A 17,110-nucleotide genomic window follows, 5' to 3' on the forward strand; every position below is an offset into this window, starting at 1 on the left:
AGTGGTCACAGATTCCCTCAGTTTATGTTTATCTTGGAAGGTCATTATTTTTCCTCTGATTCTAAGGGATAACTTTGCTGGGTATCATAATTTGGACTAGTTGTTATTTTCCTTTAGGACTTGAAATACATTATTCTATGTCCTCCTGGTCTTTAGAGTTTCTTCTCAGAAATATGCTGTTAGTCTAATGGGTTTGCTTTTAAATGTGACTTCTCTTTCAGCTTTAACATTCTTTTTTTGTTCTATACTTTAGGTAGTTTGTTGTGGAAAGGTTATTTTCTGGTTATGTCTATTTGTGATTTTAAGTAGAACCTCATATACATGGATGTCCAAGTCTTTCCCAAGATTTGGAAATTTTTTTTTTTTTTGCTATTTCACTGAATAGGTTTTCTATACCCAGAGCACATGGCTCTTCTCTTTCCAGTATGCTAATTCTATAGCATTTGATATTTTAATGGTGTTCCAGAGATCTTGTACATTTCCTTTTTTGTTCTTAGTTTTTTTTTTTTGCTGTCTGAATGTAATATTATGGCAGATTAGTCTTCAATATTTTTTCTTCTACTTGATCTAATCTGTTGTTAAGGCTTTCAACTGAGTTTTAAATTGGACTTATTGAGCTTTTCATCTTCAAGATTTCTGTTTGATTCTTTTTCAACATCTCCATTTCTTTATTGGATTGATCATCTATATCCTGCATTGTCTTCCTCAGTTCATTCAACTTTTTATTTGTATTCTTTTGGACGTCATTGAACTTTCAAAAAAATTATTCGTTTGAATTCTTTGTCTAGCATTTCATCTACTTTGGTATCTTCGAGATCTGTCACTATGGAGTTATGAACTTTAGAAAGTGACATAGTATGTTGGTTTTTGTGTTTCTTGTATTTGTATGTTGAGATTTATGCATGTATTAGGATATGGATACCTCTTTCATTTTCATGTGGTATTCTTTTTTGGTATGTGGCTTTCTTCTCCCAATGTAGCTTGAGGTATTGGCTTGTTGTATATGTTGCATTTATTTCTAATCAGACTCTAATACCGTAAGTTCTTGGGTTTGGGCACAGAACATACTGTATTGGAATCAGAGACCCACTGTCTCTGAAAGTCTTATAAAAGAGGGGCATTCTGATACTTCAGGTAGAATGTTGACCAGCAGAGTATGTGGGATGCACCCTTTGGGGTTATTCTCCTACAAGAGTTGAGCACCTATCTGGAACTGGGGATTTCCACAGGTATTCCCTGTTGATAGCAGCTTTGTTACTTGAAAGTGATTCTGATATTTGTTACTCCAGCTGCATTAAAGAGCCTGAAGCTCTTGTCCTCTGGAGACTGGTGCAGATCTATGTGCTTCACCAGCAAAGGAGGGGACTGAAATCACAATTCCTCTTAGGATTCACCTTCAGTCTTATTAATCCTAGTCAATCAGATCAGTTTCTCCTCCAGTCAATATAGAGGACCCATGTAGATGTGGTGTCAGCAAGCATTGTATATTTTTCTTCTGAGCAGCTATGGTTGGGGAATCTGTCCAGCAGCTGGACCTTAGCCTCCTTCTGCCTGTGGCCACCTGGGAACTGGTCAATAGCTGGGAGTTTACATCTAACCTTTTTCCTTAAGTATCTAACAGGGTTCCAGTGAGACTGGGTTGTGGCTGGAGTTGGGCTTAATTCTTCTCAGCAAAGCTGGGAGGATAGTTTAGTAGTTGAGCACCTGCCTATCCCCAGCACCAGAAGCGGGGGTCGGGGTTACCATGACAATAATAATAAATAAATTTAAAACAAAAAGGATAATGAAGAGGAAAAACACAAAAATAGAAATAAAAGGAAAAATGAGAAGAATGAAAATAAATTTTTAAGTAAAAATTAAGGAAAACATAAAAGAATTGACATAGATTAAAAATGACTCAAAACTTTCTGAAGTGCTTAAAAGTCTGAGTGTGGCTGATTGTAGTCTATGTTGATTTAAGTATCCTTCCAGTCTTTTAGGGCTGGATTCTGCCAGGTATGAGGCAAGTGTAGTGGGTTGAAGACACAGCCAAGGCTGCAAACTTGTTGGAATTCTCCGCTTTTCCATGCTAGTTTGGGTGGAATGCAGGCTGTGTCTCTTGCTCAATAGATTCAGGTAGAATGTTGACCACACCAGGAGGATATTCTCTCCTGAGGTCACTAGTCTGCCCACCTAGGGGCACGGCAAATGCTCGCGCCTCTAAGAGCAGGAAGAGTAAAGAAACCCCTGAATTCTTCAATTTCTTCATTCGGGGTATTTTTTTTATAAACCCAGTGATCTGCTACCCTGGATTCCAGCACCTTCAGACCTGACCCCTGTGTGAAACCACATGTGACACCACATGTGATTGGTGTTGCTCTCAACTGCAGAGGGGAGGTTCCCTGAGATTCCCTGTGGTAGCCTGCACTCCCAAGGCATAGAACTTCTCAGCACGTTTGTGTCAGACACTCTCCCAATCCAACAGCATCCTGTATGGCCACCTCCTGCCCAGTCAGTATAGGTATCCACAGGGTATTATGGTGTCAGATTTTCTGACTCCTGCCAGATCAGTATAATCTCAAGAGGGCTCCTGGATATAGCTCCTGAGAGTTTGCTAAGAGAGGTAGGGACATTTCTTCTCTAAAGCCAGCTTTTGCAGACTCTAGGTCACTTATTTAAGCTGTCTGCAGGGTTCAGCCTTCCACTCCATGCTGCAAATCTTTTACCTTTACCCTCTTAGAGGGTAGAGTCCCCTTCCCCCAAGGATCTGAGCACCAGATTCTGGGGTACTGCACTTCTCTTGCTTTGTAACTCTCCCTAGTCTCTGGATTCCACCAGGTCTCATTTTCTGTGCTGTCAGTTTTCAGGGGTCACTCATGGCTACTCACCTAGAGCAGTTGCATACCTGTTGTCTTGTTTCTGCCTCCAGAGAAGTAGGCTAGTGCTGAGTGCATCTCTTCTGCCATCTAACTCTCCCTCCATCTCCTTTAGGTATCATTTTTTTAATGTTTTTACAGTTAATTAATCCTCATGAAAAATTCACACTATCACCGCAGCTAAAGTCATTGCAGAATCTTGATGCCTTTGGCTGTTTGCCAGCTCTAACATTTGCCTTCACAGTCCCCCTGACTTTCTTCATTCTGTTCTTGCATTCCTTTCGCTGTTTTCTTGAGGTCTTTTTCTTTTCATACAGGCTGTATCTTGCCAGTCTATGTTTGGGTTCATTTTTCTTTGCATAATCGAAGGAATCATATATCATGCCAAAGCCAGTTGTCTTGCCATGTCTAAAATGGGTTCTAAATCTAAACACAAAGATAACATCTGGTGTGGTTTTGTACATTTTGGTTAATTTTTCTAGAATTTTTCTCTTGGGAACTGTTGCTTTCCCAGGGTGAAGAACATCAATGACCATTTGTTTCATCTGAAGTAGTCGATTGGTCATGAACTTCCTGGTCTGGATAGTTACTGTGTCATTCATGATGGTGGCAGGTCCTCCTCCTTTATGTATTCTTGATACTCTTATTGAACATTGGTTGCTGGTATATGCATGAATTTATTATTGTATATGTTATATTAAGCATTGTTATGGTTTGGATGTGAGGTGCCCCTCAAAAGCTCATGTGTGAGACAATGCAGGAGGGTTTGGAAAGTAGATGATTGGATTGTGGGAATCTTAACCCAATCGGTGAATTGATCACCTGATGGAATTAATTCAGTGGTGGCTGGGGGTGACGGGGGTGTGGCTGGAGGAGGTGGGGCATTGGGGAAGTGGATTTGCGGTATTTATTTGTATGTGGCAAGTGAGGATTTCTCTCTCTGCTTTCTGACCATCACGTGAGTCACTTCCCTTTACCACACTCTTCTGCCATGATGTTCTGCCTCATCTCGAGGCAAGAATAGATCTGGCTATGTATGGATTGAGATCTCTGAATCTGTGAGCCCTCAATATAAACTTTTCTTCCTCTAACATTGTTCTGCTCAGTTTTTTAGTCATAAGAGCAAAAAAAAAAAGACAAAAATGTTAAGCTTTATGATAGTTGTCACTATATAATGCTATCAGTTGATTTTATTTAGTCACATATATCTGTCCATTCATCCATTGTGTTAGCTTTTTGTTGTGACCAAAATACCTGACAAGAACAACTTCAGAGGAGGAAAGATTTACTTTGGCTGATGGTTTCAGAGGATTCAGTCCATGGTCCACCAGCTTTATTGCTCTAGGCCTGAGATGAAGCAGAACACCATGGCAGAAGGGTGTGGTGGAGGAAAGCTGCTCTGTGAGTGACAGCCAGGAGGCAGAGGGAGACAGAGAGGAAGGGGCTGGGACAGTTCCCAAGACTATGCCATCAGTGCCTTGCTTTCTCCAGCCATGCCCTACCTGTCTATAGTTTTCACTATCATCCACTAAATACATTCAAATTATTTATCCATCAAATGGATCAATCCACTGATGAAATTAGAGCCCTCATGATCCAGACATTTCCTCTCTGAACATTGCTGCATTGCTTAACACATGAACTTTTGGGGGACATTCCAGATCTAAACCATGTTGTTGATTAGCTGAGTTGTGCCATTGTGAAAAACGTAGGCTATGATTCCGGCCTGGATTCAGGTTACTTCAACTTAATAGAAACTCAGAAAGGCTTAGTTACTTACAGCTGGTAAGTAACACAGCAGGATTCTAGCCCAGATCTGCTCATGCTTAATCTGATATTTTCTAATATCTCCACTAAATATATTCTCTTCCTCATTTCCACTTCTGAGAATTACATTTACTCTTCAAAAGTCCTCTCAAATGCCATCATTTCCAAGAGGACTTTTCTGATTGTCTCGGTCTGATATCATCTTCTTCCATGTATCTTGCTTCTGTCCATTGTATTAATAGTATATATAGAGCTTTGGGTTCGTGCTTGGTTAGCCCTCCCCATGAGGCTAATTAGGCTGGAGAGACAGCCTGCTCCTCTCTTGAATCCCTATGGATTTGTTCTCTGTCCACGGCATGTACATTCATTCTTTTCTATAATTTAGTTTGGGTAGACTCCAGAAGCCTTTCTCTAGGATATAACTAGAAATTAGGCACATAAACTGTTACTTTCTGGTCCAGTTTTTTCCCTTTAGCAAGATAGTCTCTATCCAAACAACCTTTTAGCCTGGGCATAAATTTGAAAGATAGTTCTCTTTCACTATCTTGCTGTTGAATTACAAATATTACTAAACCATAAAGTAATTTTACACTATGTAGACCTTGCCTTTGTTTTGCTGAGAGGACCCAAGAACAAGGAAATTCCTACTTATTGGGAACTTACTATATACCCAGTGTGATACTTAGTTTTGATAATATAAAGAAGGAAACTTGGACTTTGTCTGTAAGGAGTTTAGTTGTCTCTAGGCACCAAGCACTGAACTTTATTAACATGGTCTGATTCATTTCCTCTGGGATGTTGGAGATGCCAGCTGATGTGTCTACTCTTTGGATCACTCATCCTAGGTTTCCACACTCTGCACACGATCCTTGGAGTCCACTGTCTCCCTTTGCACAACTTGCTGGATTATATTGATAATGGAGTGTTGCTTCTCACTGAAACAGCAGTCACAAGGCTTATAAAAGGTAAGAGGCCCTGAGTGTATAAGTGTGCTGGTTCCAGCCTGGGCACCACCAGAGCTGGCTTTCTGGGTGTGTGAACTGTGGCTGTCACACTGAGCCTGCTGCACTAAGAAAGGTCCCATGCTTGGCTTAATGCCCTGCAGAGGATCTTGAAATTTGTAATATTTGAACATGTCCCTTTTGCAATGGTCCCACAAATTATGCAAGTAGTCCTGTTGAGTATAGTCCATTGCCTGTGACCACCTTTGGGCCAATGTAAAGTACCTTAGCTCTTCAAGAAGCCCCGAAGAACTTCTCAAGCAACACACAGCTATTTGGTGTGGCTTGAGAAGTTCTTTGGGGCTTTCACTATGCACAAGGGCACTTGAGAATAGGAGACCCTGTAGGCTTGTTCTCAAGAAAGTATCACAGAATGGCTTACTTACAGCTGATTGACTGTCATCATCTCAGCCTTGAAATGCAGGAAAAACAGAGAAGCAGTACTTATATGAATTTGATTTTTAAATAAGGTCACTCTCAATTGTGGTACTTTAGTAGATGAATTTTGTTAATGCATATGAGAACATTTGCCAACCCTGAAAGTACCTTCTGTTTTAAGTTAATCAATAATATTGCTTTGTGATTGGCAGCTTATTACAGAAAATCCCTTCTTAGTCACCCACCTAAAATTTTCAAAGTGTCGCTTAACTCGAGAATATAAAGTTGGGATATATATTATCAGGATGAACCACTAAAGTGTTAAAGACTGTTTGTCTTATTTGCCAACTCTTTCTAACAGATCTGGATAATTCAGAGAAGAATGAAAAACTGAAATTCAGCATCCTTGTACGACTTCCTCCGGTAATCCTGAATTTTGTTTTCCCTTCCGGTAATCCTGAATTTTGTTTTCCCTTAAGTCTTGGCACGACCCTCCTTCAATTTCTTTTTGTAAGAAGAACATTTACTTGCTTTTGGCTGAAGTCAATTGAAGTATTTCATTTTCCAGTTCTTCCTAAGAAATCCTATCCACCCCCACCCCTCTGTTGGCTATTTCCCGTTAGGTCTACAATGTACTTGCTTTTCTGGCTTTGCACAGTATTGGCATAGCCCACTGAGAACATTTAGCCATTTTCTCCTCTTAGGAAACCACACTAATATTTACATCTGAGTCTGAGTAGGAGTGTGAGGGGAAACATGTGCTTTTGGCATTTAAACTGATAAGAAATTTAAATGCAGGTGAGGTCAGAGGTTCTGGAACTGTATTTCCTCTTAGTACATTTCCAGCAGAACGTTCCCAGGTCAAAGGAAAAATGAGAAACATGAGGGGGAAAAAGTTAAAGGAATTCCTTGGAGGTTTTTCTTTCTTTCTTTTTTTTTTTTTTTTTGAGGGGGGGGGTGCACTAATATCCAAGTCTGAAATACCATGAAAAAATACAGAATTCCACAGCAAAGTCTTCTGACTACTTCCTTGACCCTAAGAGCCTAGGTACCCTGTCCACGGTTTACCTCCCTTGAGTGCTTGTACTTTTGACACTGGACCTAGTGGTCTCACTTTGTAATAGTCTCTCTTCATCACAGGCTTAATGGAGCAAAGGCAAGAATAGAGAACAAAGCATATTTTCCCTGGCTCAGTCTCTCTAGGGAACATTGCTGAACATTTAGTTTGGTCTATAAATTTGATTTTTTGTTTGTTTTTTTGGCCTCAGACCTAGTGAATAAAAATTTCCTAGGTAAGACAGTGGCAGAGAAGTTGATATAAACATGCCTATAACCTTTTGTTTGCTTTTAAAATATCACTTAGGCTTGCCACACACATTTCCAGCTTTTAAGAGTAGCAGATAACTCCATTTCAGAAAAAGAATTTGGCAGCATGAATGTATCAACTGCTTTCCTCAAGGTAGCAATTGAGAGGAGTCTTAATTCAGAACTCAGAAGCATACTTCATAGCAATGTAGTCTTTCTTTTAAAATGGCTAGTCATTTTGGAATATTACTTTTAAAATTATGAACACATAAGGTATATTTAATGAACTGTGAGATATATTTTTATACAATTTTCAATTTGCATGATAGCTCATTGGTCAGAAGATCTGTCGAGTTTGGGATCATCCTATGAGTTCCAATATCATTTCACGGACCCATGTGACCCAACTGCTTCAGAACTATAAGAAGCAGGTGAGTCTGTGAAAACACAGCCCTTCCATGTTCCTGTATCCTATATTTCCCAGTGTCAACATAACCACATGGACAGCAACTGTAATTCTGATGACTTTAAATGCATGATTGTTTCAGAGATATCAGTTAATACCAGAAGTGATTTCTCTTTTAGTCTCGGAATTCTATGATGGACAAGTCATCATTCAGTGTAGAATTTCTGCCTCTGAACTACTTCATTGAAATTCTGACTGACCTGGAGTCCTCCAGTCAAGGTAATTCAGCCCTCTGTTCACAGCTTTCTCCTTGACACATCAGTCATTCTCTATTCACTTCTGTGTACCATTTTCTTTTCAAAAATATGCCTTACTTTACAAGTAGGCCTTTACTGTAATTGATTTTTCATTAGCCATACGCAGTTTACTGCCCCAATTACAAAAGGAATCATCACCTTTGATGTTTTTAAAGGGTTTAAATCCTGTTTAGTTGATGTGAATGCTCTTGAAGTTTGATGAAATTTCACAACACATTCTGAGAATGTATTTTGATAAAATATAAAGTTAATGAGCTATGGGAAAAAGTTATAAATATTCCTCGGTTCTATAGTAACACACATACACATTTTCCCCCCCAGCTCTGTGTGATTTTGAAGGACATGACAATGTGGATGCGCAATTTATACAGGAAGCAGCTCTGAAACACACCACAATGCTTTTGGACTTATAAAAGAAAAAAAATTCTATTGTAACTACTTGTAATATTTTAATCTTGCTCATTAACCTTACTCATTGATAATTCTTTAGCAATATTTAAAACTGATAAAAAATCAGAATATATTGTTGAACAGTCTGAATTTCAGTTTGGTCCTTGTTTAGACAGAATTAACCTCATTCCAGTTTTGAACAACCAATAAACAGTCAAGTGTATTGAAATGACAAACAGTCCAAGATGACCTTCAGTGCCATAAACAGTGCTCTTCCTAGTGGCCAAGCAGACCAAGAGCTAGTTTCTGTTGAACTTTGGAATAAAATGGACTTCAGAAATGTAGGAAATAGTGCTTAGGCCAGCAAAAAATTAAAAATCACAAGCAGAAGAAATATTGTATAAGAATTTTACTTGAAAAGGAGTTTTTTTTTTAAATTGGACTAGATAAAATCTATCTCCACTATACCATCATTTGTAACATAGTAATTTGTACATGTAATAGAGTAGGGTTTGTCTTTGTGATAGTTCAGATGGAACTGTATTTAATTTTTTATATTTATAAAAGTTTGATTTAATATTATACTATTAAAAATAACCCCAATGCTGACAGCTTTGGTCTGACTCTTCTGTTTTTGAACATAGCCTTTTTATCCAGGAATCTTGAGTCCATGAACATGTTCCTTTAATGTTCCCCAGGACACCTTAACTGGTTGTACCATTTTCTGTTTTTCTCTCTTACAGTGACTTTATTCTGACCTATAAATACAATTGCTTCTGGGACTCAGCTTATAATGTTTTTTCCCCTCTTCAGTATTCTTGTGAAAATTTAATGATTATAAATATCACCAATGATTATTCAACTTTTCTTCTAAAAAAAAAAAAGTCACCATTGTGTTCTAAAAATTGCCTTCTCCTATAGAATTTCCTCTTTTGTTCAAACACTTCATAGTCACCAATCCTCAAGATCTTGGAGCCAAATCAGCAATGCAATGCTGATTCTTTTGAATGAGGTCTTTTTTGAATTGTCATTGCCTAAAGCCTAATTTTTCACACACTTATTTAAGATAAACATTAGTTTGATCCTATCAGTTTGCTCATATTCAATAGCTTGCTATTCAGTAAAAGAAAATTCAAACTCCTTAATGTTCAACTTTTCCAAATCCTGACCCTGAATACCATGAGCATTCTTTTACAGGTAGGCCAGCTCACTGGGATATGAAGACAGCTTTTTCAAGCTTAAGGGCCAGATTAGAAGTTCTGTTTGATGGGGCTGTAGCTCAGTGGCAGAGCGCTTGCCTAGCATATGTGAAGCACTGGGTTTGATCCTCAGCACCACATAAAAATAAACAAATAAAATAAAGACATGCTGTCCACCTACAATTACAAAAAAATTTAAATAAGAAAAAAAGAAGTTCCATCTGAGTATAATCCAGGTCATTTCAACACATGGTGGCACCTACCTTCTCTCAATCAGTAGTATACATTATAATGGTTAAAAAATCACAAGGGATGGATATTTAAAAGGTGTTTCATTTTTTTTTTGGTGTTTGAACTTCAAACATTTAAAAAAATATGTTCTAATTAGTTATACATGACAGTAGAATGCACTTATGGTGTTTAAACTTATGTGCATATATTTTGAGTCCTTAAAGAGATTACTAGTTTCTATAACACAGCTCTTTAAGTATATAACATTCATTTATTAATTACATGGTTGATACAGTGTTACTTATCAAAGGCACTCCCAAATAATTACTTTATAATAACTCTGCAAAGCAATTAGGTTAGATTTGGGTCTCAGAATGAGAAGGAAATTAAATTTTCCAATTTGACAAGATAGGGGCTTAGAACAGAATATTTATCCAAATAAAGGGATATATTTCTCATTCCAAGAGTTGTGAAATAAAATTTATAATTACTACCAGTGACTATAAAAACAATGTTTCAACTTAGTTGTATATTCTTGTATATGAGAAATCAGAATTAGGAAAATACACTTGGTGAAATACAGTAATATTAGAGTAGTAAGTAGAATTGGCCTCATTTTCAGGTCTTTTCTCTCACATGCAAAACTGTAAATATAGTATTTAATTTGAGATTTTGATAAATCTATTATTAGAGCTTAAAATAATCATTTGATTTACAGATAATGTGAAAAATCCGGATTCGTAAGAAAGATAGATTAGGATATAAATATTTGTGTGGCAAAAGGATTCTTGTGAAAAAGAATCACTATAACATCAAAAAAGACAAGCTTGGCTACTGCTTCTTACCTGATTTAGATTTACTAACATGACCTTCAAGTGCCACCTCAACAAACTGAGTTATGCTTTTGGATCCTTGGGATATCTTAAGTTCCATGTATGCAGTTGAAAAAGAATTTAATTCTGTACTTTGATGAAAAGTTATTTTATTCTGCACTTGCCTACTACATATTTCTGAAACTATGAAGAATGAAAAATACACGAGTAATTAAAATATTTGCTTTGAAGTGTGGGGCAATTCTGTGTCTTTCTCAACATCATGTGAAACCCAGAAGTTGGTTAGTGTAAAAAGAACCAAGTTGTACTGTTGCTGGTTGCGCTTCATTGATCTGCAGTGTGAGAATGATGATGCTCACATGCTCTGGCTGTAGAAATGAGGAATCCTGGATTGGTCTACACATTCAAATTTCAATTGGTTTTATAACAGGTTTCCTTATATGCCTCATATTGGATCCAGGTTCACTGGGCTTAAAAGGAGCCAGAGCACCGTATGGCTTTGGCACAGGAAGAGTGGCGTCTGCTTCTGGAATGTAGGCATTTGGACGCTGCTCCGCTGATGTGTAAACACCATTGGGCAGCAGTTGATTATCTCTTTCTCGCAACTCCTGCAAAGAATCATTTTCTTTCAGTTTTCTGAAAACTCTAAAGTTACCTCACCTTCAGATCCCCAAAGACAACGGAGTCTGAGCAGCCTTTTGCTGTGCTCAATGATCCCCCCCCCCCCCCCCCCCCGCCCATTGCAACTCACTGCTATGGGCTGTATTGTTTAAGCATCATGATGAGGCTGAGGCTTAGGGTTTATCAAAAACTGCTTGTTGGGTTCTAGATGCACTGCATTCCAACCTCAGTCTCTCATCAAGAGCTAATTATTTCTGCACTTTTTACAAAGGCAGAACAGTAATATTTTCTTTGCTAAGTGACTGATGAGCAAATTTACAACAGACTAGACAATAAATAGAACCAGAAGAGAGAAATGGTCAGGAGTTTGAGCCTCTAGGTCTTCAATATTTCTGCCTGTGCCTCTGGACAATAATCTTAGGGCACTAATATAAAGTCTACATGATGAAGAGTATAGTCCCAGGAAAGTATAGCCCAGGAAAGGCTCATCCCAGATGGTATGGAAATTACAAATCAGACCCTGTGCTCTGTAGTCCTAGTATGGATTCTGACTGTATATTTTACTTGGCTTAGTGATAAATAGTGATCCTTTTAGGGACATTCACTTGACAGTCTGATTTGTACCCCAGGATGCCATCTACTTGGCAGGAGATGCTTGATTCTAATCCTAATCTACTGAAAGCTTATGAGGGTAGACAGAAGAATGGGACACCAAACTTGTGTATGGATTCAATGGTAGAAAGAGACTTAGGCGAGAGGTGGGAGAAGAAAGGAGTGGCCTGGAGGCCTGTGATGCATACCAGGTGTGATGTCTGTAGAAGGCAGTGGCAATCACCTTGATATGCATGATATTGTGGAAGTTTACAATGTGCTGTGAACACAGAAGAGGCAGGTATCTGAGCAAGGGTGTGAGAAGAAAGACTGGAGACCTTTGGACGAAGCCAGTGCCATGCTGGTGGGAGCCCTGGGAGTAGGACTGGGAGGGGATTTGATGCTTATCGACTGTTCTTCAAGTGCACTGCTATACTTTGACTTATCTATGTAATATAACAAGTTTCTTTTTAAAGTATTTTGGGACTGTGTGTAGGAGAGGAAGATATTTTTCATAAATGGGCTGAGCATCCCTAACCCCAAAACCTGAAATCCAAAAATACTCCAAAGTCCTAACTTTTTGAACACAGGATGTCACAAGTATAAAATTCCATAGCTGACATCACCAGGTGTTGTAGTAAAAACTCAGGCTATGTGTGCAATGTACATATTCAATATAAATAGGTGCTATACCCAAGATAGCTCATTATGTATATGCAAATATTCTGAAATCTGAGAAAAATCCAAAACACTTTTGGTCCCAAGCATTTTGAATAAAGAATAGACCACCTACATAAGAAGACTGGTCCCCAGAAAACAGCCCTTCCTGGAACACTTAAATTTTTTTTTTTTTTTTTTATTAATCCAGGGGTGCTTTACCACTGAGCTACATCTCCAGTCCTTTCTATTTTTGAGAAAAGGTCTGGCTAAGTTGCTGAGGCTAGCCTCAAACTTGTGATCCTCCTGCCTCAGCTTCTTCAATTGCTGGGATTACAGTGACTGTGTCTGGCCTTTCTTGGCACACTTTACAAATGCAATATGGGAGCCAAAGCTTACCTGAAACTTTTCAGTGAGGGCCACTTCATACATTTGTTCATCTCGAAGTACCTTCATCCATTCTCTCTCAATGTCTTTATTGAGTGGCAGACCTTTTTCTAATCTGGAATTGCAATAAAAGATGAATTCTTCTTTCTCTTTGACTTCCTTCTGGAGTTCAATGGTCAGGGCTTGTTTCATGGACAGCTCAGCAACAAGAGCCATCATTTTTTCAGTAACATCTTTGATCCTTTTCTGATAGCCATTCATCTAGAATCAAAGAGCCCAAGGTTTAGTCAATATGTACATTCCATGAAGACTTGAGGAAATGGCAGTCTGTTGGCTATCTGTAATGGTGTGTGTGTGAGGGGGGGCAGCATTCTTACCTGAAGGAAGGAAGGTTTAACAATTTATGGAAAATAAGAAATGAAAGAGACTTCAGGGATTAAGCCCAACACCCTGGTATATGAAGAAAAAAATGTTTATCAGTTACTTGATTTTGCAGTGAACAGCATGGAGGGGAAGTTTAATGTCTGTTTTTAAGAGGTGAGAAAGAGAGATGAGAGAATGGTCTTAATGCTTCAGTTCTGGCCGAAGTTAACAGTTTGTATCTTACCCAGCTATGCTAGAGCTTTCCTGGCCATGTCAAAGTGGTCACTATTATCATTTCTCAGGTACCTTCCAGGGAGACATTGAGCTTTGACAAATAAGCCCTCATTAAAAAAAAAAAAAAGAAAATGACTTTTCCTCAAGAAGGGAAATTTATTTTGCAGAAGGAAGGTGGCAGCATTTATAGAAACATGAGGTGTGCAAATTCATGAGCTTAAGTAAGTATTAGTGATTATTTTATGAGGTAAGTTGTGAACTATAGAGCTGCCACTGGACAGATCAGTCTATTAGAAGTGGCCAGAGAACAAATATAAAAACCAAATAAAAATGAAAGTACCCTAAGATTTACTATCTTTCCTATTTGGTGTGCCCAAGCTTTCTAGAACAGGATTACTTATTCATGAATGTTTTTCTAGAGTCTAGTACATGTGAGACACTGGGGAAACTTAAGAATGAGAAACTATTGCTGCTTTCTAGAGCCCACAATCTGGGATATAGACACCACCATTATCTGTCATCTTCCGTCTCCCCTGCTGAACATCATACAAGGTGGACAAGGTGTCCCTTCCTCTTTGTTTTTGCCCTCACAGCCTAGCATGAGAGTAGAACAAAGCAAGAGTTCAGTGACAGTGGCTGAGTGACTGAAATCCCTGTGTTGGCAAGAAGCTGCCAGGGATTACAGGGGCCAGGTGAATGACCGACCTTCTCATTGCTCAAGGTGATGAGTCTAGTCCTGATATGTCTGAATCCCCAACCTCCCTTCCTGTGACTGCAACTTTTAGCATAGCTTTTAGCAGTTCCGCCCCCAGTAATTTTGAAGCTCCATGTTATTGGCCTTTCCTCGTTGGTAGTGGCTGTACCTCATGGTGTAGTCAGCCTGGGTATAGTGTGTCTGTTCTGCTCTTCAAGAAAGCTGAGTTCAGAATTGAAGCCTTTCCTACAAACCACTGGATAAGTGAGGCCTTCTGTTCAAAAGACATTAGGATTTAATTTTGTGCATGAAATAAAAAGAAAACAATTTTCATACTTGAGTGGTTGCCTGATAACTTATTTACTATTATTGAAAAGCTTAGGTTTTTCTCATTGTAAAATGAATTCATTCAAGGAACAAGACAAACTTGTTTTGGACAATTCGGAGTCATTTTACAGTTTTATGTTTCTCTAATCTCTCCAGTGCTTCTCTCAATAAACCAAGCAACCTGGAAAATGAGAGATAATAAAGGAGTAGGGGCAGCAGAGAGAGGGTGGGTTTCAGGCAGACCTTCTTGGCTAAGAGCAGCGTGTCCTGCTTGCAGGCCTCAGTTTTGCTGCAGAGCCTGTCTGTAAGTCGGGAGACCTGTTCGAAGATGAAATCCTTCTCTAGTAACTTCTCCTCCTTCTTGGCCAACTGTAGTTCCAGCTGTTGAAAACAATTTCAATAGGAAGAAAAAATAAAACACTCATGCAAGGCACAATCTTCTTTCCTAATTGGAGTACTACCTGACCCCCACCCCACCCCCCAGTAGTGGAGAGAGATTGCTTTCTCAGTTGTTGCAAGTTTTTGGAGATTGGGCCAAGTCAAGACTTCCCATGCCCCAGCCCCCTCCAGATAACTCTGGGAGTTCTTCCCTCCTGGTGGACTAGGGCCCAGTTCCATCAGGCATCCACAGTTGTAATAGTTGAGTAGTTGCTTGCCAAATGAAGCTCCAATGTTTTGAAAAGCTTAGGTTTTCTCATTGTAAAATGAATTCATTCTGAGAACAAGGAAAACTTGTTTTGGACAATTCTCTCAGTCATTTATAGTTTGTTTCTCTAGATGTAAAGCCTAATCTCTCCAGTGCTTCTTTCAATAGCTCCAGATAGCACTGGAAATTCTTACCTCCATGGTCGACTTTGGACCTCTCAGCTCTGCCCAGTATACAAAATTATCATTCTTTTGATCAGTAAGACAAATTGATCTATTCATTCAAGAAGTCAAAATGGTTGCTTTTAGCCCTGAGGGAATGGTGTCTTAGGAATCTTGAAGGCACTGGACTTTTACTTTTGGTAAGTGTCTAAATCCAGTTTAGAAATGTTTACTAGGTTACAGTAAAAGGACTCTATGAGTGGCTGGAATAATGGATAGGTCTCTCAGCATAACAGGAAACAGGACCACAGGTATCTCTGAAACTGTACACAAGAGGCAAGTAGATGCAGTTTTTAAGCAATGCTGTTTACCTCATCTAATTTTTTGATCATTTCTGCTTCGGTCAGGTCCTTCCCTCGAAGGAGACGTATTCTGTTTTTATCCCCAGGATTTATAAACTGTTTCTCCAGGTCTCTTATTCTGTCTGTACACTGTGCAAACTGTTAAATAACAAACAAACATTAGTTTTAAAACTAACTCTCCAGCTCAGTAAATCTTAGACTTGTGTGGCCAGGGTCTCTAGAGCCCTTTAGTAGGCCCAACCCAGGCAAGGGTAGAGGAGAACTGTTTTCTTAACACCCATAAGTTGGGACTTGTGGTTAACAGTGTTTCTGTTCACTCATGGGACCATGAGGATGATGCCTTGGGTTGACTATGCAAGACAAGTCTGGCTTCTGAGTCAGAGAAAAAGCTGAGTTCACAAAGAGCCCTTCGATTGCTTCCCATTTTGTGTGGGATACTGCGTGGTTGCAGGACTCAAAAGTATACAGCCTATCCTTTTGTGTTGCAGGTTGTTACAGAGCCCAGGGTAGCTAGCATATAATATGCTGACTCCACTTTAAAACCATTTACTGGCAATAGGCTTAATGGCATCCTCCAAAAGAAGAAAGTTGTTAATTATGGGGTCACACAGTGAACACTCTTAGCATCAGTCATGTGTAATATTTTTGTTAAATCTCTAATATAATGCTTTATAGATCAATTTGTGTATATATTTGTTGAATCATTGAAACTTAGAGATAGATGAAGAAACAGGACTACACTCACACAGAAATGATAGGCACACTTAGTTCTTTTCTTTATAATGAGAGATGTGGACCATGGTGACAATCAAGAGGCATTATTTCAACTTCCTACTGAAGGCTTATGTGATCAGGCAAATCATTTCTCTGAACCTTAGTTTCCTTGATGGTCACATGGGAAGATAAGGCTCAATCGATAGAGCTGATCCATCAAATGAGATAACAGATTTTGAAGTATATTACAACATGCCTAAGAGTGGCACAGATAGGATTTTAAAAATTCCAATCAGTGCTCCTCCTCCTCATAAAATTTTTTTAATGGTAATAATTTTTTTCCTTCCTCTCTACATTCCTTAATAGCACTTAATCCCACATATACTTCAATTCTATAAAGATTTTAAGTTCTTGCTAACAGTGTTCCCTTAACTAGAAAACTGAGAAACAAAAATGCAGTGTTTATCAAAGTGCCTTCATTTTATTCCCCCATTGGCATCTGAGGAAAAACTGTTCACTTTCTCTCTATAAAAGTGTCTTGGTATCCTAAAATAGTTCAAGAGATTTCTAAGATCCCTAAAATGGAGTTGTTATTACAGGATCCAGGAGATCATGACTCATGATAGTTCTGCATTAGTCTGTTGGACAATTAAAAACTGTTTCAAATAACG

At 38.7% G+C, this 17,110-nt stretch overlaps 3 protein-coding genes across 12 annotated transcripts in view; 1 reads left to right on the forward strand and 2 right to left on the reverse strand.

Moving 5' to 3' along the window:
* Nucleotides 1–17,110, forward strand: part of Gsap (gamma-secretase activating protein) — a 152,891-nt gene that overhangs the window by 85,038 nt on the left and 50,743 nt on the right. For 5 of the 10 annotated variants that reach the window (XM_078040182.1, XM_078040179.1, XM_078040178.1 and 2 more), the window contains 4 exons: nt 5,468–5,587; nt 6,363–6,424; nt 7,636–7,737; nt 7,892–7,991. In XM_078040182.1, coding sequence (XP_077896308.1) covers nt 5,468–5,587; nt 6,363–6,424; nt 7,636–7,737; nt 7,892–7,991 — 384 coding nt within the window. Of the gene's footprint in view, nt 1–5,467; nt 5,588–6,362; nt 6,453–7,635; nt 7,738–7,891; nt 7,992–8,350; nt 9,029–9,162; nt 10,913–17,110 lie in introns of those variants that run through there. The other 5 variants (XR_013435156.1, XR_013435155.1, XM_078040183.1 and 2 more) reach the window with 5 other exon arrangements.
* On the reverse strand, nt 2,950–3,457 carry LOC101965009 (small ribosomal subunit protein eS24). Its single transcript, XM_040291367.2, has one exon. It carries the CDS (start codon nt 3,455–3,457, stop codon nt 3,008–3,010), a length of 450 nt encoding a protein of 149 aa, XP_040147301.2. The 3' UTR covers nt 2,950–3,007.
* Nucleotides 10,815–17,110, reverse strand: part of Ccdc146 (coiled-coil domain containing 146) — a 131,790-nt gene continuing 125,494 nt past the window's right edge. Inside the window, exons 16-19 of the mRNA XM_021722447.3 lie at nt 15,735–15,863; nt 14,800–14,937; nt 12,951–13,199; nt 10,815–11,290 (exon numbers count right to left, since the gene is read on the reverse strand). Coding sequence (XP_021578122.2) covers nt 11,087–11,290; nt 12,951–13,199; nt 14,800–14,937; nt 15,735–15,863 — 720 coding nt within the window. The 3' untranslated portion in view covers nt 10,815–11,086. The remainder of the gene's footprint in view (nt 11,291–12,950; nt 13,200–14,799; nt 14,938–15,734; nt 15,864–17,110) is intronic.

This window comes from Ictidomys tridecemlineatus, chromosome 2 (assembly GCF_052094955.1).
Source record: "Ictidomys tridecemlineatus isolate mIctTri1 chromosome 2, mIctTri1.hap1, whole genome shotgun sequence".
Classification (NCBI taxonomy): domain Eukaryota; kingdom Metazoa; phylum Chordata; class Mammalia; order Rodentia; family Sciuridae; genus Ictidomys; species Ictidomys tridecemlineatus.